The sequence below is a fragment of the Cebidichthys violaceus genome, unplaced genomic scaffold (assembly GCF_023349555.1).
Source record: "Cebidichthys violaceus isolate CVI_PGR_0920_01 unplaced genomic scaffold, fCebVio1.0.p SCAF_32, whole genome shotgun sequence".
In the NCBI taxonomy this organism is placed as follows: Eukaryota; Metazoa; Chordata; class Actinopteri; order Perciformes; family Stichaeidae; genus Cebidichthys; species Cebidichthys violaceus.
In genome coordinates this window covers 2,857,457-2,884,571 of record NW_027176506.1, presented here as the reverse complement: position 1 = coordinate 2,884,571, position 27,115 = coordinate 2,857,457, and the positions used below count along the sequence as shown (strand labels likewise).

General features: G+C 42.8%; 1 protein-coding gene across 1 annotated transcript in view; it reads right to left on the bottom strand.

Moving 5' to 3' along the window:
* The window catches only part of septin12 (septin 12), a 55,285-nt gene extending 40,306 nt beyond the window's left edge, over positions 1–14,979 (bottom strand). The window contains exon 1 of the mRNA XM_068724755.1: positions 14,801–14,979. Within this exon, the coding sequence (XP_068580856.1) occupies positions 14,801–14,855 (55 nt within the window). The 5' untranslated portion in view covers positions 14,856–14,979. The remainder of the gene's footprint in view (positions 1–14,800) is intronic.
* Between the last annotated feature and the right edge of the window lie 12,136 nt (positions 14,980–27,115).

The following is a 27,115-nucleotide window of genomic DNA, read 5'->3' as shown; positions in this document are numbered from 1 at the left end:
TCTTGTGAAGATGAGGAGAGAGTGAGTGTGTGCATCCCTACTGCTCAGCTTGGAGAGCTAAGCTGTAATTACAGGACCCGTCTCATGTCATTAAGACTTAAACATGGTCTCTATTTGCTGTATGACCGGACCAATGACCTCTTAGAGAGACACACACACACACACACACACACACACACACACACACACACACACACACACACACACACACACACACACACAAGCCTAAGTATCTATCTATCTCATTCAAAACAACCAAAATTGCTTATTATTTACCTGTTAAATAGTGTTTTTTTCACATGATGCATCTGCAGGAAGTGTTGGGATCATTGTTAGCAATTTGTCAGCAAGACAAAATTCATGGCTGACTTACTTATTTTAGATGCCTTAGCGCATCAGAAGAGCGCTGTCTTTAGACGGCGGCCTGATATTGGCAGACAGATGGATGGTTCTTCACATGCATCTTGCGATGCCTGAAAGTGCAACATCGCCTATTACAGCACACATTCTTTCATCCATCTCCGTGATGGAGACTTGGTGGAGACCAAAAACAGAGCTAAAGGAGAGTGAATATAGGACTTACATTGACCAGGTTGACACAAGCATGACGGAAATTGATGCCAGTGTCATAATCTTGCATTCTCTCTAGTGTCCACCAGGGGGCGACTCCTCTGGTTGTATAGAAGTCTAGTCTAAAATGACTCTACTTCTCTCTTGATTTATTCCCTCAGTAAACATTGTAAACATGAGTTTATGGTCTCTAGTTTCAAGTCTTCTTCAATACAGCATGATGTTCATTTAGTACATTATGCTCCATTTAGAGTCAAACAGACCAGTTGATAACAACTGGATCACTTCAGAGCCGAGATACTACCAACAACACAATTAGCAACATGGCAACCGCTAGCAGCCTGGTATACTGTGCAAAGCATGGAAACAAAAGTAAGAACCCTAATTTGAACTGGACACCGAGATGTCAGTGCCATGATGAAGAGTAACTTCTGCTAAGAACCGAGAGCTGCTTTTATCACTCTCACTCCTCCTCCAGGCTCTTTGGCAATAAAGAGTTTACTGTCTTGGTTCAGACTACCGGCTCTCTGTCCTATTATTCATTACCTCAGTATCAGTATCAGTGCTTTGCTCGTTCTTTGTGCTGTGTATGGAGATCATTCCCAGTGGCAGACAGAACTGCATTGTGAAAAGGCTTATAGGGAACCAGCCTAAACACAGGAGGTGTCCTTATTCTACAGCCATTACATGCAATGAACATTACTTGATAATGATAAGGTAGAGCAAAAAACTTGTCTCTCGCTACTTTAATCGAAAAAAAAAAGAAGAAAAAAAAATGCAGACAGAAAAAATCCTTAGGCCAGCCTTATTCCACACAGCTCATTTGTTTCAGGTCCTACCTGAGCACCTAGTGGCTCACAGCCTCTGAAGGCTCCAGGCAGGCTGGGGAGGGGTGTGTGTGTGTGTGTGTGTGTGTGTGTGTGTGTGTGTGTGTGTTGGGGGGAGGGTTGTGTGGACCCGAACGGGTTAGCTGAGGCTACAAGTGTGAACATGCCCTCCATACAAAAGATAAGGAGTCCTGGTATCAGGTAATTGCTGGCAACCTGTCAAACAGTGGGGAAATAATTACGGTGGCAGTGGTGCACTCCGTCTCTGCTCTGTTCCACCTGTGTGTGTGTGTGTGTGTGTGTGTGTGTGTGTGTGTGTGTGTATGTAGTCTACGTTTGGCCCCACTCCCTCTGGTCTCACTAATCCTCTCCTCTTACACAATCGGATAAAGAGAGATGCTCATACTCTCTCTCACACCATGCTAAATAACTCACAGCTATGTCAGAGTTTCTGGGAAAGTGTGTGTAGCCGGTGTGTAGATGTGTGATCAGTTAACTGGGAAAGTGTGTGTAGCCGGTGTGTAGATGTGTGATCAGTTAACTGGGAAAGTGTGTGTAGCCGGTGTGTAGATGTGTGATCAGTTAACTGGGAAAGTGTGTGGGTGTGTGCATGTGATGAGAGCTTACTTCGTGTAGAAGCAGTCTTGCATGTGCACATGCTCATGCTTTGTGCTTCTCTACTTTCATTATGCTTCTTTTGTGATTTTCCTTTTCAACAGAGTTCAGTTGGTAAAACATTATCAGTGTATTAAAGAAACAAAGGCTCTATTCTCTCGAAAGATGAGTTGTGTGACAAAAAATGTTGTGTTTTTGTCACTTCACATACACCAAGACAGTCACCAGTCATGCAAGCCGTGACATCATCAGCGCATGGTGACCCGCCTGCAACTTTCTTTTTAAACATGGAATTTAAAATGTTGCTTGTTTATAGGAAGTGGGCGTGGTCACCTGGACTTCACTCATTGGCTCATGGACTACGGTACTGAAGCCTCGAGTTTGGCATGTAGGCCGTTGTCATCTTGGTTTTTGGCTGACAAGGACAACTCCCAGCCTCAATAACTCCATGTAATCAACCTGTCAATCACAAGCTAGCTCCGCCCTAAAGTGTAGCCTGCTTAAATGTCCCTTTAAGTCCCAATTAATGACCAACGTTATCGGCAGTGAATGGACCATAATCATAATCAAACTTCTCATCAATTTGATCATTTATTAGAGAATTCTGCTGCATGTTAAAAAGTCTGACGTAGCACATAGAATGTTACGATGTTAAGTTGGGATTCTCATTTAAAGCCTATTAATTAATTACCGCTATATGTAAATCGTTTTGCTGGTTATTCAAACGCCATCCATGAATGCTCATCCATGAATGCTGAAACTACAGAGAAGCGCTGCTCACATTCAACCCAGCTCATCCACAGTGTGTCCTAGTTTACGCTTAACGGGTTTCATTTTCTTTGTGCATAAGAGACGACGAGGTGTGAAACATTCTTTCAGAAACCAAACAAGACGGGCACAATTACTAAGCCATGGAGCCTTTACGTTCCTGTGGCCTTCATGTGACATGTCTGAAAGGAGCTCATGTGTCTTCTTGCTCTGAAGTCTGTAAACACTGGCAAGGAAAGAGCTGCAGTTGTTGCAGCTTTTGGCAAAAGGCCAGAACCCCAGAAGAAGGAAAACATGGAACAACTGGCCTCTAGTTCAGCTGGTCAGAATCACATAGTGTCCAAGAGGAAATCAATGCTATGTGTGTGCGTGTGTGTGTGTGTGTGTGTGTGTGCGTAAACTCCCAAAGTCAACTACTCTCCCGGCAGAGTTTAAACTCTTTTGCTTCAGCTCAGTACATTAGATAGTAAAGTTGTTGTACCTTGACTTGGACTAGATGATTATCTTTAAGATGTTGGAACATAGTTGAAGAGTTGGAAACCTTTACATCACTTTTTGACCATCTTCTAATGCTTAAAGAACTCCCTGGTCATTTTGTAGAAACCATAAAGGCCCTTTTTCTGGTGGACATAAGGCTGGAATGTCATTACCTTCCTTGTTGACATTTTTGCAGCTCTTTACGTGACTTGTTCAAGAGAAGATGGCGACTGTGGCTCAGGGTGGTCCTTCGATCAGAGGATCCGCATTTCGATCCCCGGCTCCGCTAGGCCATGTCGACATGTCCTTGGGCAAGACACTTAACCCCAAATAACTCCTGTAGGCTGCGCCTGCAGTGCATGAACGATTAGTCCCGATGAGCAGGGGACACCTGCATGGACTGATGCATGGATGTGAATGGGTGGATGATGAAATGTATCGTTAAAGCACTTTGAGTGGTCGTAAGACTAGAAAAGCGCTTTACAAGTACAAGTCCATTTACCATTCAACAGCACACTCAAACACTAGCGTTGTGCAACCCGTTCACTTAGCCAGCAGGACTGAGCTGCTCACCGGCCGCTAACAGCTAGCTTTACTAGCTCTCCTCCTGCGGATTTCATCACAGGTTTGTTGTTCACTATGTAGCATGATCAGGGAGGTTTGTAATCTCCAGGACGGCGTGAGTCTAGCCCTGATCCACTTTTGCTTGACAAAGACACAGACGCCTCCTGCCTTTCTCTTGCCCGCCTCGTCGTTCCTGGAGTGCACCAGAGAGAATCCGTCTGGGGCAACGAGCAACTCGCAGCCATCCACCTGTAGCCAGGTCTCAGTAAACACAAGAAGGCCCACTTCTCGACACTCACGCTTGTGACAGCCGTGTCTGAAAAGCTCCGATTGTTCACGTTACAAAAGTTCTGAAGTGCACTGAGGTCCCCGACCACTTGCAGCACCTTCACACACGATGTGATTACATAGATTTTTTGGTGAGCGCACCTCGTGCTGGCTTCACTACGGCGAGTATAAACTAACGGTTCGGCACACATGTGAACCGCATATTAATTACACAGTATAACATCGTAGTGTGAAATGAAGTTGTATCGGCGATCGTCGTTTTATTCAGTAAAATATGCGATCGGGAGATCAGCATTACTGCTTTCTAGTTGCTGATCTGAGGTAAAATTGACAGGCGAGCTAGTAACGTTAGCAGCACTGGAGCTAACAGCTAATGTACAGACCAATGGCTATCCTTAAACCAATGGGTGACATCATGATGACTACGTCCACTTTTATATATATATATATATAAAAAGTATGTTATGTTGTAGTATGGGTGGGGCGGAGAAATAAGGAAAGTATCCCCTCCATCCTTTACAAAGCAAACCCCTCTGATGATTAACCAGCTACAGACCAGTGAGATGGCTTGATTTGGGAACTTGTAAGCACTGGGAGCACTGGAGGCTGTCCTGTGGACACACAATGAGGGGATGCTGAGTCTGGGCATGTCCAACCCCCCCCCATGTCTGCACATTCCACACAGGTAGAATCTCTCTGACAGACAAGACACCATGTGCATTGGCATGTGTGAACACACACATGCAAACCCACAAAGAGTTATGTTAAGTAAAATGCATATTCCAACCAACCGCAACCGCAACCACAACACCGTGCAAACACACACCTACACCTACACACACACACACACACACACACACACACACACACACACACACACACACACACACACACACACACACACACACACACAGACAAACACATTAACAACTTCCACTTACTAAAAGCACATCTGGAAGATACATTCCAAGCAGCCACTTGCAATGTCTTAACACTGAAAATCACACAGTGCCTGAGGACTCAAACACACACACACACACACACACACACACACACACACACACACACACACACACAGCGGGAGAGGTGTCTGCTACCATTTGCCTCATAAGCACCTGTTGCCAGAAAAATATTAGAAGCCGGAGTCTATTAAAGGGACAGTGCGTCCCAAGTTTTACTGACAGTGCTTCATCCCTTTTTAACAAGAGAGAGGAAAGAACAGCATGGTGGTTACAGGCAGATGTAGTGCATGGCGGTATGAGCAGTAGTTTTTTATTTTAATCTGACGCATTCACGGCCATTTTTTTTGCATGACTGGGCCTTTTATATAGGTGTATGGTGGCTTATTCTGCAGTCAGGAGTAAATTGAACATTAAAAAAAACTTTTAAAATTCATGTTTAAAGTGAAGGCTTCAATTACAATAGGGTTTGCTTGGCCACACACAATTATACAATATACCAAGAAATCGGAATGCATGAAACAGTTGCAGAATGTTAAATAATGAATATTGTGCAAACTGGAACGTAGTAAATATCAGCACTTAAAAATAACTGAATTAAATATGCCAAAAATGCAATTAAATGTGGCTTTGTTGGCATGAAAGTAACAAAAAACACCATAATATCAACATGGATATTAACAAAACATTCGTTAGGATATTTTAAAATCGTTGTATAAGCGCTGTATAAACTGACCACAGGTCTGTTATAGTAGAAAAGTGAGCGACTGTACGTCGGTGTTGTTGGTATAATGTCAGGATAGATAAATGTTACCTTGAATCCGGTGATTTAATCATCAATCTGATCTCTAGCAGGACCATGTCCTTCATAGGTGGATTATTGTTGCGTTGGTAATGTCGCTCCACCGCTGCATATGCGATGCCTCGGGCAAATGTCTGACCTTTGACTTTGCCGTTTCACTGGTGCTACTGACGGCCTCGAACCCGACGACCGTAATCGCACTCTTCGTCTTCCAACATGTTTCGTGCCGAGGGGAAGGACGTGGCTAGTGTTAGCACCACTGGCAACAACAGTGGCTATGTTGGATTATTTTAAAACCAAAAAATTTATGAATGCATCGTGTCGACAGAGCCTCTCCCACCTGTTATGCAACAAGCTGTCAATTATAACATTACCCAGAATGCCGTAATGTCATTTTGTAATTGTACACTCATTAGGTTTACAAATTGATGTGTGCCATGGTGTTGTATGCTTTTAAAGAGAGTTACTTGTGGGTTGTTAATTGTGTAACAACGTTCTAACCACGAGTGAGAAGGGAACGCAGTTATTAGGGTCTCAATGCGCTCATAGGCTTCTTGGCTTAAGGCTCTTCACAACCATTATTCAGGACGGCATTATATGAAAATGATTATCGTATGGTGAATTATAACCAGTATGCTCTAGGAAACACTTACTTTACACTTGGCGATTGTAATGCCGGTGCCATTTGGACACGTGTCTCATTTGCTGAAGTTCACTTGGGCTGCAATCAAACAACCAAAACTCTTCTTCATCTCCCGAGCGAGTAATGAGCAATGAGCACTTCTGGGGACCAAGCAGTCGGCCGGCTCTAAACGGCCACCTGTTCCATACCACGAGGTACCAACTGCCACCAAACAACGTTGCAAGCGGCAAAACCCGAGCCACGCAACCGTCCCGTTCCAGATGAGCACGTTAGTTCAAATAACATTGTAGTCCGTTAATTATTGTTAGTTTTGCTCTGTTTTCATAACTAGTTTAGTCTTATGTTTGCCAGGAATTGTTAATGCTTCTCTTCATATTATTGAGGCTATAGCTGTTGCCATCTATGATATTTGTTACCATACAGTTGTTGGTGTTGACATGTAATCTGGTCAAATGTAGTGTTGGTGAGAAACTTGAATAAATCCAGTCAATATAAATAGATATTAGAGACAAATTATACTTTGATACTTATTACTTTTAGGATCCTTGGCGCCACTATCTGCAGTAATACAACACACTGACCCTCAAAAGTGAATCCAGTTGTCATTTCCAAAAATCATTCTGTAGGGGTCACTAATAGTCAGACCACGGTCCGGGTCCGGACCCAGATGCTGTTCAGTCCTGACCCGGACCTATAACCGGAGCACTTCTATTGTAACCGGCGGTCCAGGAAACACACCGACAATCTTCTCTTTTTAGAAGATGACAATAATATGGATATTGTGTCTTTTTTGGGTGACATCACTTCACATCTGAATGAACTGAATTTAAAGCTGCAGGGCGAGGACAATACATTTCAATTCATTAACGGATGATTTCATGGTTTGTTCCACCGGTGTCGTTAGAGCTTTTTGTCTAATTTTCCACGAAGTTGTGGTCAAATTTAATCTAGAAATCGTTTTTTTTCCTTCCAAGAACCAGTCAACCAGTTAAAAGAGTACAAGCAGCTACATGAACTTGTACAGGTGAGAGGTTTTGGGGCGGTGAAGGACACTTTTTAACCACTCACTGTTCATGCTTATACCTACAAAACATAGTAGCACTTATTATATTCATATTAGTTTGTTTCTGTACTTTGGCTCTGAGTTATGCTCTGCTTCATGCTCTTAGATGCTTGTTTAAAGGAGATGTACTTATGTCTTCTGGTGACTAGCAGTTCTCTTGAATACCTATGTTGAATGCACTTATTGTAAGTCACTTTGGATAAAAGCGTCTGCTAAATGACTGTGATGTGATGTGATGTAATGTAATGTAATGTCATTAGTAAATAACCCCCATAACTGGGAGCCAGGGTGTGCAGGGCTGCCTCTAAGAAAGTCAGATGATGTCGTAAGAAGAAGGAGGAGGTCAGAGTGAACGGACAAACCCTGGACACCACTGTTCGTGTTCCATTTAAAAAGTCAAGTTTTTACTTAATTGTATTACGTAATTGACGTACTTAGCGGCACCTACAGTATGTGAGTTACACAACAGTTATTTTAGAAAACAAACACTTCTTTCAACCCAAACCATGATCTTTTCCTAAACCCTGCTAGGTACATTCGTTGCATAAGTCGCTGGTGTTGCTGGACATTTGCAGGTGAATGTGAGAAGAATCTAAAAATAACTTTTTGCAAGACATCCTGCAAACTGTATGCGGAAACGTAGACTGGTGTGCATGTATTCAACTCATTCACATTGTCACACTGGAGAACCAGATATATTTGGTAAATATTTGAAACAAAGAAGTCTGCACATGCAATTAGATCACCAAGGAATAGAGGTGTGCTAAGTGAAAACAACAATGAGTCTAAACTCATGACTGAATTCAGACGGTTCTGATCTGTTTCTTCATACCTTCTGTGCAGTAATGGTTTTGTCTCGGCTCTCTCTGTGGTTCATTAGAACGGATCCAGTGTCTTAACGGCCTGACAACTCCAGACATGTCTGAGTACAGACAGCCTGCACTGATGTCATGCCAAATTCTGATCTAATATGGCTACAAGACAAGTCAAGTACTACCTGTGTGTGTGTGTGTGTGTGTGTGTGTGTGTGTGTGTGTGTGTGTGTGTGTGTGTGTGTGTGTGCGTGCGCGATCATGGGCTCAGGGCAGAGTGGGATTTAGGCTAATTAGGTGGAAACACTTGTTAGTGAGAACTGAAATGAGATCTGAAATGAAGAATATCGTCAAACAGAATTTGTCTTTTAAAAGTATTTATTCTCTGCGCAGAGAAGAGGCACTCAGACTCTACAAGTGTGCACCACAGAAGTCAGATGATATACAAGAGGGATCTAGGGTGGAAGCCTGTTTACATCGAACATCCTGTCTGTTTCAGGCATAGTTAGAGTATAAGAGCTGCTTTATCTGTGTAACAACAGACACGGACATATACATTTTATCCTCTAGGTATAGAACATGTGAATAAACAATAGGTATTTGTTCTCCAACACGAAGAAGAGGATATGGGTGCAGGCAGTCAGCTGCTGCATGGATTACAACTTCACAACAAGTATATAAAACAGTTCTACTGATAAGAATATGAAATACTCATAAGAATATCACGTTTCTATTACACAAACAGCAAGATACATTTGAGCACGTATGTTAACACAAAGGGTGAAGAGTTCAGAGCAAAAGTAGAACACAATGCACTTAAGTAGAAAGATATACTGAGTAGAAATGTACCATTACAGATCAGGGGAAAGTGTGTATATGCCTGTTCATGTGCAGTACAACCTATATGTATTCAGAGACAGTGTCATTTACACGTGTGTGCTGCATGAGTTTTAACGTCTCAGCCACACACACGCACACGCACACACACACACACACACACACACACACACACACACACACGGCGAACATTTGTATTGTACGAAAGTAAATGATCACGTTACGTGTTCAAAAGCAATCTTGTGAAATGTAGTGTTGGTGAGAAACTTGAATAAATCGGGTTTTTTTTATGTAGATGTTTTCACAGCAGTTTAAAATAGATGTTGGAAATGAATAACCGCTATAGATGACTAAGTAAAAGGATACAATTGTTGACGGTTAACACTGATTTGGGGAAGACTGAAATTAATTTTTTGGGATGTTTAGTGGTAAAAAAGTTAGTCTGAAGCCTTGCTGTCAATTATAGTTCTGTGAAAGAAAATCTGAATCAGCTGGTCAGAATTAAAAAAATAATGAGAGATGGTGCATCTCTATATGGAATTGATTCTGTATTAATGACATTCTTCAGAAATCTCATACCAACTGTTGTTTCCAACGCGTGTGTGTGCTCCACTGCGTTAATGCAGGTTGGAATGTACCACTTTTCATGAGCAAAGACAGCGCGCTGTTAGTGTGTGTGTGTGTGTGTGTGTGTGTGTGTGTGTGTGTGTGTGTGTGTGTGTGTGTGTGTGTGTGTGTGTGTGTGTGGTCGCTGGGTCAGTAAGTCATGGGACCCTTCTGATCCTTGCAGGGTCTGCGCCCTGCTGGACTGCAGTACCAGGATGTGACAGGGCTGGGAGGGGTAGCTCTTAGCCCCCCTGACCTCCTCTAATCTCCCATGTCACCCAAAGGCCCCAACGCCCTCCTGACTCTCCCTCCAAATCTAGCACACAAACCTTCCACTGCCTTCTCTCATGCTGCTGATTCACACAAGGTCTGTCCTCTCCTCTAAAGATGTAATCCCAAAATATAAATCTTTACACACAAATACCATTTAGTGTTAACTCCAGGATACGTTGGGCTACTCAAAATGCCTTCATTGAGCAAGTCAGTGGTAATACAAAGTTCTAGGACCTGACTGGGTGTCCATGTTATCAACACAGTAAACATCTGAATATCAATGAATAGAGGAAATCGTCACATTGGCATCACCACGTAAAATGACTCAAAGGAATAGTATCTTCATTTAAAACCAAAAATGTTAGGTCATTGTGGATATGCTGCTGGAGAGCATCGATAAGTAGAATCGCTATTTACGGCGACAACTAGAAACCGGTTTTCGATTCCCATCCTTAAGTGGAGCACATGCGACATAGCGTTCCAGGCACGGCAGCCGATGAGGGAGTGTGCGTGATGAAGCGCTGTTTCTCTGGAGAGTTGACACACGTTGACGCTTGGAATGTTAATGTGTGTCGAGATGCCTAAATTCTGAGAATATGAGGCTACTCGCTTCAATAACGCAGGTAGCAGGGATCAGTGCCGGAGGCGGACGGCGTGCCCTCGCCCCGGGGCCGATAGAAGACTGAGCGGATGATGCTACCTTGTGAACAACAAATCCATGTTTAGGTTAGCAGGAGAGCTAGTCACGTTAGCTGTTGGCCGGTTTGGCAGCGGTTAAATAACAGAGCTAACAGCTAACGTACAGAGGTCGCTTTGAGTTATCTCATGAAGTGTAAAAGCTCTATTCAGCAAAAAGGAGTATTGGGTGATGGTCAATTATAAAATGATCTGTTGAAATGTGTAAAATTTCACTTTTGGTGAGAAACTTGAGGCGGATCTTCAGGGATTAAGAATAAATTCATACAAAATGTGTTTGCAAAAGGCCATACGGAGCGTATGTTGAGATGTATTTTATATATTGAACGTTACCGTGGGATCAAATTGGGTTTGGAGAATCCTGGTATTTGGTTTTTGGTATCAACTAATACATTTCTGGTATCGTGACATTCCTAAATGTGAGGTCCGTGACATCACTTACAGCCTTCCCATGAAGGCAAAGTTTCACTCATGAGTAGGACACATCATTGAGGGGAACATCAACAACAGACGGCCTTTTATCTTTTTGTGAGCAGATAAACAGCTGGATTGGATTGGACTGTACAGGAGGTGTACCTGATAAAATGCACACTGAGTGAATAGATCTAGACAAATACTGTTTATCAGCAAAGCATTGAGCAGAGAGTCTGACGAGCTATTGCACTGTGATCCTCCGACTCGCCGTTTACATGTTGAGAGGCAATCAAAATGCTCCCAATCTGGTATCTTGCACCTTTAAGTCAGCAATTTACACGCAGTAAGAGTCACTATATTTTATCATTAATAAAAGTCGAGGCTCTGACTCACGGCGTTTCCAGAAGTAATTATGTTCCGTTCCTCAAACAGAACATTTATGTTGGACGATTCTGCAAAACCCTGAAAGTTCTGAATGCCAGCATTATCTCATGGTTCACGGCGGATGGAATGAATCTTCTCTTCAGAGTTGTGTTCCTTACATCTGGAGCCTTTAGATGGTGGCTCCCGTCCATCTGATTCAAAACACAAGCGGCCACTGGAAATGAGGCACCATCTTTCACCCGCATTCCACAGCTGACTGGCCAGCCCAGCATCAACAATCGCTCCCCTGTTAAAATCAAATTGAGATCCGTCACATGCGATGATCTTCCTCCCCGAGGGGCTCTGGGCTCAAACCCAGCTGCTGGAGGAACCGGGTTCACTGCCAGAGGGTAACTCTGGGAAGTAACACAGGTCAGACAGAGAAGTTTGACTCCCTCTGTAATTGTAGAGGACAAAGTGAATTGTGTCTGTGGCACAGAAGATCAAGTTATCCAAGCTGACCCCCCTCCATTTCTTTAGCTACTCTGCATCTTTACGAGTACAGGTACCGTACTGTCCTTTGGCCGGATTTAGTGTCAAATGCAATGAAAATGCAGCAACAGTGGCGGTCTTTGGCCAAAGGCTACACTAATTTGTTTAGAGGCACAGATCAACACCTGTCTAAACAGAAGAATGTGGAAAGTAATGCAGAAGGGGGGGGGGGGGGGGCTTTTGTTCTACTGTCCCTGCAGGGTCCCGGGACATGATGGATCACCATGAGGAAGAACCAATCGGTTGATTCCTCCTTCACCGTCCTCTCTCTGAAGACATTCATAGTTATTGAAGCTCCTCTTTCATGTTGTCTCAATCATTGCCTGATTCAGTGTTTCAAACAATGTCATGAACACGGCTAGAAGACAGACGACAGAGTCAGAGTAAGCTCAAGTCGGACGACGTATGCTTGTGAAAGGTTGATCACATGACAATCCGATCATCTGGGTTTGCGCTGACATATTTACAGCTCTCACACACACACACACAAAACAAACCAGAACAAACGGAGGTGTCTATGCTCAATGTGCTGGTAGTTGCATTATTCTCCGAAAGAGATATAAAACAAAATGAAACGTAAAGCATCAAAAAGACGAGTGTAACCCAGAGATATGCCCACAGACTGTAGGTGTAACCGGCATAAACCAAGCTCCACAATGACGAGGAGAGATTGTAATTATCTGTAAACTCATATATCTCATATTCATGGACTACTGTATTGTCTTTATACAAGCCCGGTAAAAACAAAGTCACGTATTACATGCATGATAAGGAAACAAAGGTTGACATTCTGTAAACAATTTAATTTGGCTGCAAAATATGAAGTCATATAAAGATTTTAAGACCTCCTGTTTCTAAAACTTCTAAAAACAACCAAGCACCACTTGCGGACCCTTCGCACACGACGCGCAGGCCGTGATTACGTCATTTTCTGGTGCTGAAAGTTTAAACTACTCTTACTGTTACGGCTGCGCTGAGAAATGAGAACAGCTGGAGATGAGCAGAGGAGGGGGGGTTGGTGATACACCAACAGAAAAACAACTGTGTCCGAGTCGCTACCCACCATCTCGTAGCAGTAGGACAAACCACCCCGGGCGTTGATTGGCTAATTGTTGCAACCTGGACTCTATTTCCTCATGTTGTTGTGTCTAAGTGACTAATGAGGACATCGCTTTATGAAACAGGTCCAGTATTGAGGGAGTGACGGAGAAACAAAAGCTTTTTCTCAACCTTTGGAGTTGTTGTCACAGTTTGTCGTGTTGGAGTACAGAAAGTGTAGCTCGTTGTTATCTAAGACATTCATGTCACGGCTGAATATTTAGCTGACTTCAGAATGAGACGGAATAAAAAGCCTTTGCTTATAATAATAAACATGGGTTCAAGGTTTAGGAACTATGTCACGGTCCAGAGCGCTTTGCTGTCAGGTGGAATGACCAGCAGTCAGCTGTGATAAAGATATTTTGGTGACCCCCACATGCTGTTTTGGGGAACCTGCTCGTTCACTGTCCAATGTCCTGCTCACCACAATCTTCATCATGAATGACTTCTTTGTGTTGTGTGTGTGTCAAATGTTTTAACTATAAAATATGAATTTTGGTATTGGCTTCAAGAATCCAGTATAGAGTTAAATCATTTCTTACTGAGCCTCGTTGATTAGACAGATGGACCCTTTTACAATTCACAAACAGTGATGACATGAGGAAGTACAGCTGAGTGCGATAGCTTGTCAAGCTATCGCTAGTAACTACCACATGCAACCTCCAGACCCGGGTAATGTTAGCGATGTTAGTTCATTCTGTAGAATGTTTCCCATTTTTACCTTTTCATAGAAGTATTCATACATCACTAGAATGTTTTTATGAGAACGATACAAAATAAATGTGTGCATTCAGCCAAGTCAGAAAAGAGCAGGAGTCTTACAGAGACTAAGAGAGAGAGAGAGAGAGAGAGAGAGAGAGAGAGAGAGAGAGAGAGAGAGAGAGAGAGAGAGAGACAGCGAGAGAGAGATAGAGACAGAGAGAGATAGAGACAGAGAGAGATAGAGACAGCGAGAGAGAGAGACACACAGAGAGAGAGAGAGAGAGAGAGAGAGAGAGAGAGAGACAGAGAGTGAGAGACACAGAGAGAGAGGGAGAGAGAGAGAGAGACACAGAGAGAGAGAGAGAGAGAGAGAGAGAGAGAGAGAGAGAGAGAGAGAGAGAGAGAGAGATAGAGGGGCTTTGCTTACACTATGTTATTAGAGCTTCTCTCTTACCTGTCCGGGCCCTTTTCCATCTGACTGCGGTAATTATACTGGAAGTCTCACTCAAAGGCGCACAGAACCAAACGTTATCAAGTGACCTCGCGCTGTGACAAAGACACCGGTTCTTCTCGGATCACAGTACCAGCCTGATGTGAGCCCATACTGACGATCAACCCAGCTACTTTAAATGACTGCTCAATAAAATGACAGTTAAGAGCGAAACATGTCCCGAGGTGACCAATCACAGCCCGGACCCTCCGGATACTGGATCAACATTCTTTGTGTGTTGATCAAAGTGTATAAACGGCTCCGGTATTAACGGGAAACAACCCAAAAGGACATGCTTTGTATTGCTTTCTACCATAGTTGCACTAGTCTCGCTCCAGGCTGCGGTATCCAGCCCGGAGCTGCGTGCACCAGCCTACATACCTTCAAAATCGGATAAAATCCCTTCGAGGTGGTCGTTGACGGAAAGTTCCGACATCCTGTCCGGAGTGCAGGAGCTCCGCGACGCCGCTCTGAGCCCGGAGGAGAAAAGAAAGCCGAACTCTGAAGAACACGGATTCCCCGTCGAAGAGAAGGACGCTCGTGCGCGCTGGTTGCGTGAAGGCAGGGGACCGAGTGAGCTGAGCTGCTGCGCCCCCGCTGTTCTCTCCGCGTGCCGAGTGTCCTCGCTGTCCACTCTGGAGAGCGTCTGCGTGTCGTGTCGGTGGCCCAGCCCCCCGCGCCCCCCCCCCCAGAGTCCAGTCTGCGGGGCGGAAGGCTGGTGGGCGGAGCCGCATGCAACACCTGGAAAGAAGTCCTGTCCTGTCTCCGTTGGTCTGTCCTCCCCCTCCTGCCAAAGGCATCCGGTGGACCGAGAGGTTCCTGTCTGCTCAGAGTCCTACACATTGATCAGCCTTTACGTTGAGGTGGCTCCACGCTGTAACAAGTCACGTGGACAGGTCGCCAGGCTGTCACAGGGCTGACAGAGAGGTCACGCTCACATTCACCTACGGGCAATTTAGGCGATCAAAAAACGCATTTGCAGTTCAATATTTAACATTTAACACGAAAAAAAGTCATGAATCACACTTTAACAAACACGCCAGGACATCTTATTTTTGTCACCCTCACAGGCAGTTCAGTATAATAAAATAATATGTAATAATAATATAAAACAAGCCGTTTCTATTGAACCTCTATTAATCTGAAGTCACTAGGTAAATGTCCCGAGCTCCGATGTCAAAACTGAATATCGCACTCAAATCAAGGACAGTTTCTCATTTGAAGCCAATTAGTGTTACTGTATCATTTAAGGTAATATTTTCCCACAATGCAATGTGAATCTTCAGTAACATATACAGTACCCAGCTTCTACAGTAAGAAGGTAATACAGAAGCGATAATGCACATTCAATCTGTGCAACATTGTTTCTTTAGTGACTGTCGCTGTATTTCAACCAACAACTAGACTCAAAGCAGCTCTCCAGCACATCTGGGGGGGGGGTTGCATTCAGTTAGCCTACTAAATCTCAACTGAAGGACACACACACACACACACACCAGCCTCTGTGCAGATCATGAAAAGCCACTGTGGCATTAATCCTCCCTGGTTCAGACTCACAGGGTTAATGAGAGCCCCCCCCCCCGACCCCCAGTCAGAGTGTGAATGTTGTGGTGGCTGTGGGAATTTAGTCACATGGGTTTGACTTATCTCTCTCTCTCTCAGGCTGCTTGATCGCCCTGCTTCTTGATATGCTTGATAGTTCCAGACGGTGCATATATGTGTGTGTAAACATGTGTGAGTGTGACTACAACCGCGTGTGTGTGTGTGTGTGTGTGTGTGTGTGTGTGTGTGTGTGTGTGTGTGTGTGGGGGGGGGGGGGGGGGGGGTTTGCTCGTGCTACGACTCGCCTGCAGGAATCTCCTCGTACAGCGCTTGATATCTGCAGTGGTTTGTCAGGGCCAAAGAATTCAGGCACCACAGACCAGAGCAATTAAGACAGAAAGGTTCATAGACATGTGGGAATATGATACATGAAGCATATCATTAGCTTTAGGGAACCTGGGTGTAATTGTTACCCTTCTGTCTATCTTGTCTATTGAATATGATAACAGTTTATCTTCAGAGCATGAGTATACACTGCTCTCCATCATGAGGCAAAAAGATGTGGATACAAAAGTGATACATAATGAAGCAAAATAAAAATATACCCACAACTCAGATGCCGAGCAGACCTGAATGACCAGAACTGGCTGCACACCCTGCAACGCTGACCCCCACACTTTGATGCCCAGATACGTAGTAATAATCATAACAAAAGGGAAAACCCAGGCAGAAGGCAAATACAGCGAGGGATATGAATAAGAAGGTTTCTTATACTTCTGATCATGCTCCTAATATGATCGTAACACAGACATGAAACATACATTCATGTGTGTCACTGACGGGACGCGTGTTCTAGGCTACAAACAATTCATTCTCCAGTGAATAGCATTAAATCAGCATTGTTCAATCTTACATGTACACTAACAAGTTACAAGATACCACACGACATGCACTTACCTATGCACTTTTACATTAACGCTCCGCCCTGTGTTCAATGTCAGAATTGCATATGGAAATTCACCTTGTGTTTCCCTCAAAGATAAAATAAAACAAACTACGTTATGGCTCCAACACACCGGCCCCTAGTTGTTAACGGCAGGAGGGCATAAACAATTCAATACATATTCATAATGGAGTGAATACATCTATGTGATAATAAACAAACTAACTAAACATTCCTCTATGTGTAGGAGAGATCACTAATAACTTGTGTTTCAGCTTCTTGGAGAAGACAAACGTTTGGTCACTGGCCTGTCTAGCGTGCTAGTCTTGGTTTGCACTCGTGCAGATCGCATCGGTCCTTTCCTGTCTGGATGTGTCTCCAGAACTCTTCAGAACCAGGAACCACTTGGAGCTCTAGCATCTGGAACAAAACTTTGTCTCTCTTCTCTGCAGCTTTGGTGCTCCTGTAGCAAAGGCAAGTATTCTTTTAGCCAGCGCTTCCAAAAAAAGGTCGGAGATGTACTGTACTGAGGTCGCTCTTTTCAAACAGTCCAGGTGGTAAGACTGCTTTTCGTTTCATTGTTAGCAGGTTGGGTGTTAGAGCTTCTAGATAATTCAGATAACTGGGTGATGGGGCGGTCATTTGGAATGGCTTCATCCTCACACAGAACTGTATGCAGTCAATCGTCACTCCGGGTTTGTTGATGTAGGGTTAGGGTTAGTGTTAGTCTTTACAAAAGAACATCCAACTACCTGACTGTGTATTCAGTAGAGCTGTCTGCTATGTTGATGGCAGTCCAGTGGATTGAACAGATTCAACCTCGTAAAGTGTCGGTATGCACTGTCCCGCTGTCTGCGATCCAGAGCACCGAGGCCGCTGTACATCCCAGGGTGGACCTGTCTTGGTCCATGAAATCAGCCAGCAGTTTAACAAGAAGGGGCAGTGAGGGTACCTTCTTATGGATCCCAGCACATATTGGCATTCAGGGCAACGAAAAAGGTGGACAAGTTGGCAAAGGAAGCTGTTAAAAAGAGAGACATACGGGTCAATGTAAAACTATCAGAATCTGAAGGGAAAAGGAGGGAACAGGTGAAATTGTCCAGAATGAAAGTGGGACAGCACTCTATTCATCGTGGGTTCCAACAGAGAGCAGAGCCAGCAGACAGACACACTGCAGCATGTACTTATGTCATGTGGGAGGTGTGGGGCAGAAAGAGAAGCCATGCTAACTGGAATGAAGAGAATTGGATTGACAGAAATATCAGTAGAAGTATAGAGTGTGGAAGTAAAGGGAAATTAATATTATGGCTGTTTCACTTCTTGAGAGACGCTGTCTTATTAAAAAAAGGTTGTAGTATGCAGACAGCACAGTAATGATCTAGATCCAGGAGGAGGCAGCAAAGCAATGTAAAGGATGCTGTTAAACCCCAACGACGAAGATGAAGAAGAAGAAGAAGAAGAAGAAGAAGAAGAAGAAGAAGGCCCAATCCCAATCCCCACCCTTACAAACTTTGCGGGAGCGTCCGCAACGTCCGTGAGGGTCTAGTTCTGTCCAACTGTCAGATCGTCTCTCTGGCAGACATTTTGAGCCCTTTATGAACCCTTTCCGTAAGTCAGCATTAGATGCAGACTTTGCCTAAGGGAATTACCCACAAATCATAGCAACATGATGTTAAACACGGGTAACCAGTGGAATCATGGAGCAGTAAAAAAAAGGTGAACAAAGAGGACGGCTCAGTATGTTCAGCCTGTCTTATTATATTTACTCAGAAACATTAAGGGTTAAAGATGGAACAAAAAATAAACTTTCATTTCATCAAATATTTGATTTTGTCATCAAAAATGTTTTAAAACAAGTAAATAGATGTAATGAAATCACCTCTCATCTTGTGAGGAAAGAGTCTGGAAGACGTTCAAATCAGAAAGTACAAAGTATAAAATAAATACTCACAATTATACATCTTATTTGTTGTTGTTGTCATGGTAACGTGATATGTTGCAGCAGAGTGCTGTCCCATTCATATTTACACCATTTCAAGCCCTCACAGCCTCTCACACTCAACCACTTAGCAGGTGACGTCAGTGAGTCCTTGAGGGTCCAGGGTTTGAGGCTGTAGGGGGACACTGGGCTTTGATTCAGCCCAATGCTGTTGAAATAAACAGAGATTGATGACGTGAACGTGTGTGTGTGTGTGTGTGTGTGTGTGTGTGTGTGTGTGTGTGTGCGTGCTGTCCTCCTCCAGTTCCAGCAGCAGTTTGATGAGGTGGAGTTGTTTCTTTGTTTGATATTCGTCAGGCTTCTGAAAGTCTTTTTAAGGGTTCTGAAGAATTAAAAGTGGTGGACATAATGTTTAATAAGTTCAACGTTCATGATGCTTTACACCTCCATGACAAAGTGACAACAACCTTTGAAAGAAGAATCTCTTATTTCTTGCAAGACAAAAGACAAGAGAACAAGAAGAGGACAAGAACAGAGACTACAGACCAGTTAACATCATCCAGTCAGTGTGTGTGTGTGTGTGTGTGTGTGTGTGTGTGTGTGTGTGTGTGTGTGTGTGTGCTATTCTCTACTTTTCTTTCTTTTCTCCGTTTTGTCTCATTAGTTTGCTGCTATACACAATATTTGGATAAAACAATGGAAACAGTGTAACAACTTCAACTCATGTACTTAGTATGATGTCCCAAGCTCTTTGTAATATGATGGACTTCAATCAAAGTTAGTGTAAGTTATCATTTATTAATATTAGTATCCCTTATTCACAGGTCAACACAGATATGGCAGAGAAAGATATTTGATTTCTTTTGATTGTTTTATGGTAGCAGTAGCTACAGCCAGGAGTATCGCAGGACTATATTGTTTTACTGTTTATTTTTAAATATTCTATTCTATAGTATTCTATTACATTTTATGTATTAGTTCTTTGCTTTCTGGAACTGTGGCAGAAATAAATATCCCTACACGGGAGCTCCTAACTTTCTCTGATTCTACTTCTAGATCTCTACAGACATCGTTGGTCACCGTCTCTGTTCTGTGCTACAATCCCCCAGAGATTGTCTATCCACCGCACAGAGAGCAACATGTTCTTCTGCGCAGTGTCCTGCAGGTGGCAGCAAAGATCAACAACATGATTCAATGGTTTTGTTGCTTTGAATCAATGTTTTGTTGTCTCCATAACGTGACACGAGGCAGCTCTGAGTTATGTTACTGTTAGACATTACTCACATAGAGGACTGTGTTCTAGACTCTACTCATTTGAGCTCTATGCTCTGCCAGTGAGGTGACTAGTGCATCTTAAAGTTTCGTGGTAAATGGTAAATGGACTGTACTTGTATATCTCTTTTCTAGTCTTCCGACCACTCAAAGCTCTTTAACACTATGTCATCATTCACCCGTTCATACACTGATGGGAAGAGCTACCATGCAAGGTGCCACCTGCCTATCAGGACTAATTAACATATCCGATCCTCTGATTGAAGGACGACTCTGCTCTACCACTGAGCCACAGTCGCCCCCAATAGTGCTGTATTCTACCAATACCCCCCCTGTCTTCTCTTGTATTCTACCTCTTCTTCTTCCTCTCTTTTGTCACTCTACCCACTTCTTCCTCTCTTCGTGCAGAGCCAGCACAGGGGCAGATCATTATTATTTCAAAACCATTTGCCAGATCATTACCAGATCATTACCAGCTAATCCGGCGTTTGGTCTGATGAGTCACGCGCCTCATTTGCCACGGTGCGAGGCAGCTTGGGGTCCTTTCACGAACACTGGCCAAGGACCAATGTAGTGAATCTACAGAAGATTTCGAACCATTTAGACTTGTGTTTTCCTGAAAAGACTATCCACTATTTATCCTCATTATCTTGTCTAAAGCAGTTCAATACGATCTGTGTTTATGCTTCATAATAGCCCACACTAGGGCCCGTCGTAGTGTGCACTGGGGCCCATCATAACTACCTCATGCCACTGCTACCAGAGGGGCATCATATAGGGTTGAGTTCCTTCTCCTCCTGTATGTATACAGTTTATATAAGAAGTGGACGTAGAAGCCAGAACGTCACCCATTGGTTTGTGGACTACTGTTTTGAAGCCTTGAGTTCGGCACCTCGCCTTTGTTTTTGGCCGTCACCATGTTGATTTTTTTGGAACCATAAGTGACACGTGGCGGTGGAGCTAAGTACAACCGATTGCTGAACAAGACATTTTTAGGAGGCCAAAATGTTACATTCATAAACTGAAAAAACACTGAAAACAAATGTAAGTTGTAAGACGAAAACAACACCAACAACTCTTGCTGTTCATTGATTCTGTCACAACATCAACTTGAATCTAGTTCCACATTTCCCATCTGCTCTCCTCCCTGCCATATACCAACTCCCCTGTCCTTTCAGAACCTGCCACTCCGTCCTGTCCTGCAGTAACTCTTGTGTAGACCTGCAGTAAATGTACCGGCCCGTTCCCATGGGGCCAAACCTGGTTAAATTGAGCCGCAGTCTGCAATCTGCAGAAAGAGCAAGTTGTTTCTACATTCATGAAGTTTATGACCTCAAATTGTTCAGATAAGCTTTAAGAACTAAAACCTGGATTTACTAATTTTATAGAAACGTTGAGGCAGCGGAAACAAGCTGTAGACACTGAGTTATCGACATGATATAAACATATGGATAATAGCCATGCAAATGGGTCTCAGAATCAAAGGCAGATTTGAAAACGGCCATGTATCCATGTTTTCTTCTCATCTGCTAGTCCCAAATACAGTGAAATGACTCATTTCTTCAAAACCTGTGACCACATGATTGCCTATAGATAATGTGCAGTAGGTAAGCTCATTGGATTATTGTGTGCATGTATACAGTATACAAGTGCATAATATAAGCAGCATCACTATACACACAAGACATACATTGAGTATTTTGTCTTACATTCATTTCCAATCAAAATGGTGTTTTTTTATGTAGTATCCTATAAATGAACTATGGTTTCCTCTGACTTCCTGCTGGACTTGGCCTGGATGTTGCATTGTAGCTGTGAAGACAGCAGCATGAGAAACGCCGGGTCTTACCAAAAGCAGCCCGTTAGACCTTAATGTCCATCTGTTTCCTACGTGTTCAAGCCTTATTGCCAAAGTCCTCCCATAAACCTTCACACCCAGTGGACTGTTTGCTGTTGTTGTTGACAGTGGCACACTGGTTGTCAATGCACACACACACACACACACACACACACACACACACACACACACACACACACACACTGAACAGTGCCATATGGCTGTATGTGTGGTGTTCGGCCTGTGTTTCCTTCAATGGGTCAGTTGACCAGACAGCTCGTGATATCGCAGCGCACAGAGATTCCATGGCAGCGTATGAGGCTGAGGCTTGCCATCGCCACTCCAACACTGTCGATAACATTCGCCAAACCCATCAGTTGTTACGGTTTGTGTGTTTAAATGTATCTGTCACATCAAGATTACTGATTACTACCCAAGCCAAGATATGTTCATCTGTATGTGGCATCCTGGTTTCCAACTGCTTTCATAACTGTCGAAGCTTTGGACTCATGTATTAGGTTCTGAATGATTGGGGAATGAAAGATAACATTTTATCTTTGTGGGCGTTTCTTCTACTACATATCTAATCTTTGCCCCATGTGCACTACTTTTTGCATTAATTGATTTTAATTGTCCAACTGGGGGCAGCAGAACAAGCTGTAAACAAAACATCTACACATTATCTTCTTATAAAGTTGTAATATGGCTAACATGCTCGCAAACATTTGCCTTTTTACACTTCGAGCAAACAACAAGCACCATTAGCATTTATTTGGATGTATGTTTGTGTCAACTTGTTGAATGTAAGTCCAATATTCACTCTCCCTTTAGCTCTCCTCTGCCTCCAGAGAAAAATATCTAACTTTTTTAGCTTTCTAAAACTTAAATATGCCCCTATGTTTACCAGCTAGCTAGCATATAGCATATAGCATATAGTGGGTGACAAGATGGATTTTCGTGACATCTGGTGACATCGCGAGGATCCAGCCGCCGTGCAGTCTAACTGCTTCTTCCTGGCTGTCTTGCTGACCCTTTACCTCTGACCCCAGCTCAGGTTCTCGCTCATCACTGAACCAATCGATCCTGCCCCAAATGTTTGAAGTGATCTGTGAAATGTACCTCATCAAAGTGATCATTTGCTGAATGTTTTTGAGCCTGTAATTATCTCAGCAAAATGCAAAACAGTGCTTCTTTAATAATTTTAGGCCGATCTTGCCAGGTGCTGCTATATCCATGGGAGATTGCAGCAGTTTAGCTTGTATGACTTGAGAAACTGCCCTTAAAAATCACAAAGCATGCCATCATAGCTCACCTCACACTGTCTCATCTCCTCCAGTCTTAACGGAATCACCTGCAGCTAGCTCCGTTTAATACTTACAAATATAAATACTTACCTGATGGTGTTTAATCCTCCATTAGTCCATGAGTCCATTCACTTGCGTTCCATGCCTGTCTCTATGTTTAAAGAGCTGAGGGAGGCGTGGACTTGACTTCTCAAGTAGCTACCTCCCACAGGTGTAAACCGGCCAATCGGACGCACCTTGGACTTGATGTCAGTACGTCCCTCCGAAGTCCTGCCCCTACGGGAAAACCAGCCAATCACAAGGCAGCCCGCAAAATTTTAATAAAATATGTATGAAACTGCACCAGCATGGTCACGCCACTGCGCCGCGCTGTTCTATACACTGGGATACATAGAAATCAGGTCAGGTGGTAAAAAAGGAGAGGGTATGTTATTTAGACACTTATAAGGTGTTTACACTCTTTGTTCTATGAGGACCTCGGCATGGTCTGTATATACCATATATGTCCTCATAATGTTGGTGTGTAGTCAGGTGAAAGTCCAAATATACCATATCCACCAACACACACACACACACACACATACACACACACACACACACACACACACACACACACATAAAGAAAGAGAGTCATAATTCTCATTTTCTCTGAAACATTAGGGCAGCTTGATCAACTCTTATACTGTAGATGTACTGTAAAAGCGGTGTGTGTGTGTGCGTGTGTGTGTGTGTGTGTGTATGTGTGTGTGTGTGTGTGTGTGTGTGTGTGTGTGTGTGTGTGTGTGTGCCTTCAGGCCTGTGCCATCTGCCACCTCAATCAGACTTGAGACACACAGTAGACCACAAGACGCTGACCTGTTTTCCTGCAAACACACATGGACAACACACACACAAACCCAGGCTTCCACAAATCAGCAGTTATATAAGCAGTATTAGCGATGTTTAGCTTTTGTCTGTAACGTCATATCTGACTCACTTTTCCAGAAGAAAATGTGTTGAGAAACTGAGGAACAAGGAGAAAATAAATAAGACATTTTGTATCACTGGTGCTGAAATCCCAGAGGAGTCACCAAAGCCATTAAAGACATTGTCCTAATTGAACCAACTTTGACACTCCATGTTTTCGGTTACCCACCAATACAATAAACAAGTGTGAAGTAGAGCGGATGACCGGTTCTTGGGATATGCAAGGGACACACACAAACAGACAGACAGACAGATTTTTTGCTTACTAACTAGTAGACACACTACAATTGTTAATTAATTAGCTCTCAATAAGCAAATGTTTGCCAAATATCTACTAAACTCTTGAGGGCAAATACATGTTTTTTGTTTTTTTATGGGGGAACCTCTCCAGCACACAACATGTTGATACTGGTACTGCAGCTTTAGGCAGGGGGATGTTTTGAGCGCATAGAGACACTACACAAAAGCCATTCGTAATCATGTAACATTACTAGCTATACTAAATCTCAGTCTTACAATCTGCAAAGCAGCAACCAGCTCATAGAGAAACATGACTTCACTGTACACAGCAAAATCAAAAGTGTTAGATTTTCAGTGTTAGAGCTGAGATTAAAAATATAGTAATTTCAACTCTTGTTTAGTCTAACTACAATATTGATATTCCTCATACAGAGTTGGTGTTGATACAGAGAAAAGTCAAATTCTGCAAACAACTCTACAGTGTTGATTTCACAACATAACTCCTAGAAGTCCAACCGTCCTGTCTTTGTTTGCCTAAAAGAGCTGGGAGACCAGCCAGCTCTCTTCTTTTGACTAGACATGACTGGATCATCACTGTGACAAGCAGCATTCATGTGAAAGTAAATCTAACCCAGTATGTGTATTTAATTTTATTTTCTACCCAGTAACATTAGTATTTATTTCTGTAGGTAGCAAACGCTAAATATCCAAACTTTTAGTTGGTAACGTTAGCTAGTGTGGGCTAAAGTTAGTCCCTTAGCATATGTATTGCCTAGCTACTTATTTTAAAATGATACGCCTAATGTCATATATGTGTGGCTAGTGGGATAAACACAGTAATATTTTTTTTGCTAACTGAATCGGTGCAAATTTAGAATAAGCAGTAATGTAACACTTGACTGTTACGGTGGAAATTAAATTAAATCCAGGTGGGACAGTAATGTTACTTTCAGGTTGAGGACAGCTAACGTTAGCTGCATATTCATGGCCTCTTGAAGTAAATATCTAATAATGACCCAGAAATATACATGAATATGCATAATTTGCTTGGTATAGATATATGCATTAGAAACTTCCAATACCCAATGAATATAGTAGGCTATAGATGTTAACAGATCAAGCAAGTTTTCTGTGAGGTTTCGAAACTTCAAGCAAGCTAGCTTAACACTTTACGCTTAACACTAGCATAAAGCTAGCTAGCTAAATACAACATAGGTGCAGGTGTTCGTAGCTGCATGTTGTATTTGGGTGGGAAACATTAGGGTATTGCTGTATCAATATTGTTCGGACCTATTGTAAATGCATTGCTCAGGATGTATGTATTTTATATTATTGTCGTTTTTAAGTTAATTTTGTTGTAGTTGATATATACAGGGTTGATAATACAGGGGGCTAACGTTAGGTGGAGCTAAATGTCTGACTATTATACCAATTGGGCTTTTTCTTGTAATATTTATAATCTTATTTTGCTAACGTTTAATTTAATTTGGTTTGCCTCCCAAGCACAAGAACCGCTCAGCGGGCAGAGAGAGAGAGACGGTGGGGGAAAAATGTTTAGAGCCGGCATATTTTCACATTTGTACAGATACAGTAAGCATTGGCTCATCACCAGCATTTTTTGTGAGGCGTTGAAGCATTTGGGATGATGTGTCCCATAGACACCCCTATTGGCAATTACGAAAAGGCCTAGACAAGGTCACAAAATATTGAATGCATTTTACTGGGATCCAAATACCAGTAATTCTAAGAAGAGTTAATACAGTTATTACAATTTGAAGATATACAATTTTCTTCTACATCACAAAGCGCAGTCACTGGGGGCTAGCTTGTGCCTTTCTGTGATAGACGATTTGGTTGTCTAGCCAAAAAGAGGTCTATAGGGGATGTAGTGGCCATTTGTCAAAACAGTGTCAAATAAATAGCTCCTACAGGCGGCCTTGAGCAACCATTATTTTGTTCAACTATGTATGTGTATATTATATTAAGGATATACTGTATTTCTTCTAACTGTCTTGCAGTTGTGCTTCATCAAGATCTAGCAAACACTTCTTTGGAGTTGCATGTGTCAAACACCTCATCCTCTGTGCTGTCTGATTCATCAGATGCAACAGTGATTTTTGAGAGAAAGTGAAATGAAAAGAAGCCACACTGATTGGGACCCAGCAAAAGAGGTATACATCTACCTATGAAAGATATTAATCCGCAAACACAGATAATGTGTAGACGAGCTGTGGTTTTGTTGCAGGAAAGGATAACATGATGAATAGCTTTCTGATATATTCTTTTTTTTGTTTAGATGGTGAGAGGTTTCCTATTGTCAAAGCTAGGGGGAGAAAAAATCTTATATGACAAAACGAAGAAATTGATGGAAGTTCCACGGCGACAGATGGTAAACCTTCTGGTTGCTGACGTGATTGAAGTTCATGGGTAAGCAGTGAATGTTCCCCTTGATGCTAACAAATTCTACCTTATTAGGGGATGCAGGTCTCCACTTTGAAAACAGTTTTTCAAAGAAGGAAAAGGGTGTGTACTTCTCACAGAGGATCGTTCAATTGTTAAAAGCAAATGGATTATTGTAGTCTAATATTGCAATAGTACAATATAAATGGCTTGTGTACTTTTGAAACATAAAAATATTATATTTTCCACTTTT